This window comes from Nestor notabilis, unplaced genomic scaffold, assembly GCF_000696875.1.
Source record: "Nestor notabilis isolate BGI_N333 unplaced genomic scaffold, ASM69687v1 scaffold18987, whole genome shotgun sequence".
NCBI classification, from domain to species: Eukaryota; Metazoa; Chordata; class Aves; order Psittaciformes; family Psittacidae; genus Nestor; species Nestor notabilis.
This window is the reverse complement of record NW_009938078.1, coordinates 23,761-25,637: the sequence shown is the minus strand read 5'-3', so window position 1 is coordinate 25,637 and position 1,877 is coordinate 23,761. Positions and strand designations below refer to the sequence as shown.

Sequence of the window (1,877 nt, the reverse complement as noted above, 5' to 3'; positions counted from 1 at the left end):
TCCCTAGTCCTTGATCCTCGGAGGTATATCAGCAGCACATAAAATAAATCCATTTAGATCTTAAAGAAATGTAATGATGAGGACATAATATGGAGTATCTCATATTATTGCTGCCTGGTGTAAAGGTTAGCTGCTTTCTTTCACTTCAGATACTTAGTATATATCTCAATTTCAGGAAGCAGCTTTTACAGTGCTTTCAATCCAGCACTGGGGTATTTGATTTCATAAATTTACTCTCACTTTAGAGGTTTTCAATCGTATAGGTGCCTAAATAAGCAGCAAAACCAAGACATGATGTGGCTTTGGGGTTAATTTACAGCTAGTTACAAGCTCTCGCAACAGCGTGATTCCAAGAAGTCAGCAAACAAAATAGAACTGAAAACAAATTAGTTTCTCCCACAGGGAAAAGTAATCTGTCCCACTGAGTCAGCTCCCTCTTAGACTGCAGAGAGGATAAACAATGCTCCGGTGAGAAAAATCTTAGGAGTTCTTGGGAATTAAAGTCACAGAGCAGCCAGTTTACCATAAAATAATTTCCAGTACTTCAGAACTGGTGGAAGCCTCCCCCAGCCCCAGCCACACAACCCCATAGATCTTACATTGCTGGAGGGCGGAAAGAACAGAGACAGCCGCAAGGAGAATTAAATCACCAGCCATGTTCCCAGCAGCTTCCGTGTTCAAGCAGGATGTGTGTCTAGGAGGGTGAGTTTGAGTGAGCAGTGAGGAAAAACAACAGGTGGGAGAATTACAGTGCTTTTCAGCACTGCAACGAAGGTCTGCCCGGGAAATAACACAGCCTAACTTTGTAAATCAAGACTGCAAAATTACGGCCATTTTTCATTCCTGAACAAGTTCAGATGCAGTTAGCCAGCCCTGCCTGCTTCTTGCCCGCTTGAAAGTGCTGAGAGAACAAAACCAGCCTTCCCTGCCTCTGTGGATTCAGCTGCTCTTTTATGTCTCCAGTTTCAGTTGAAATCTCTTAGGGGGTGAAGACTTTTTGTTCTGTTTTTGTACAAGGTCTTGTGCAGTGAGGTCTGCGTCCATTGCTAGCAGTGCCACTCGAGAGCAGCAGGCGCCAGAGATGTGAGGGGGGAGCGGAGCTTTGTATCATCCCTACACTTGATTTAGGGTTTTGCCCAACATGCACAACTTAGGCTCTGGCAGCTGATGTGACAGCCACTTTACAGCCAGTCAGAATGCAGAAAGGGATTGTTCAGGATAGTTCAAAGGGTAAAACAACTGAGAAAGGAAGAAATACCTCCCCTTACTTTACTGCCTGGGCTACACTCCCTATAACTTACGCCTAGTCATAAAAATAAGAGAGATTCTCTCAAGGAACATTTTTTCATCAGCTAACATTAACTAACAGGAAGCTTAATGTCATTAGCCTTTATGATCCTATGAGACCACTGGAACAAAACCAGTGTAATGGTTGTTGTTACTTCAGGATTATCTATCTACTTTGCCCCAGCTGATGTTAAAGTGGGATATTTCATTAACTTAATTCAAATTTGGTGATTTTAAAAGCTAATGTAAAAAGGACTTTCAATCAGTTATTCCACTTTGCCAAATTTTAAAAGGTTATTTTTTTTTAGATATTCATTCAGTATACTGTTCTTTCTAAAGATTAGAAGAGTAGATACACTGTACTAGTAGTTGGATGTTTGTGCTTTGTAACTCTGATTGGTGATTTATGCACTTTAATTGCAGTTCCTGTTGTTGTATGTTCCTGTATGTATGTTCCTGCTTTCTGACCACATGGTCTTTCTATGTTTTTAGGGGCTGGCTCAGTGTTCAAAGCACTGTCACCCTGCTGATATAGGGAAGTGAAGGAAAACTCCGACAGAGCCACCTGTTTGAGCAGTTAAAACCACAAA

The 1,877-nt window shown here is 41.6% G+C and overlaps 1 protein-coding gene across 1 annotated transcript in view; it reads right to left on the bottom strand.

The window, feature by feature from the left end:
* Positions 1–657, bottom strand: part of MGST2 (microsomal glutathione S-transferase 2) — an 11,293-nt gene extending 10,636 nt beyond the window's left edge. The window contains exon 1 of the mRNA XM_010019150.1: positions 600–657. Within this exon, the coding sequence (XP_010017452.1) occupies positions 600–657 (58 nt within the window). The remainder of the gene's footprint in view (positions 1–599) is intronic.
* Between the last annotated feature and the right edge of the window lie 1,220 nt (positions 658–1,877).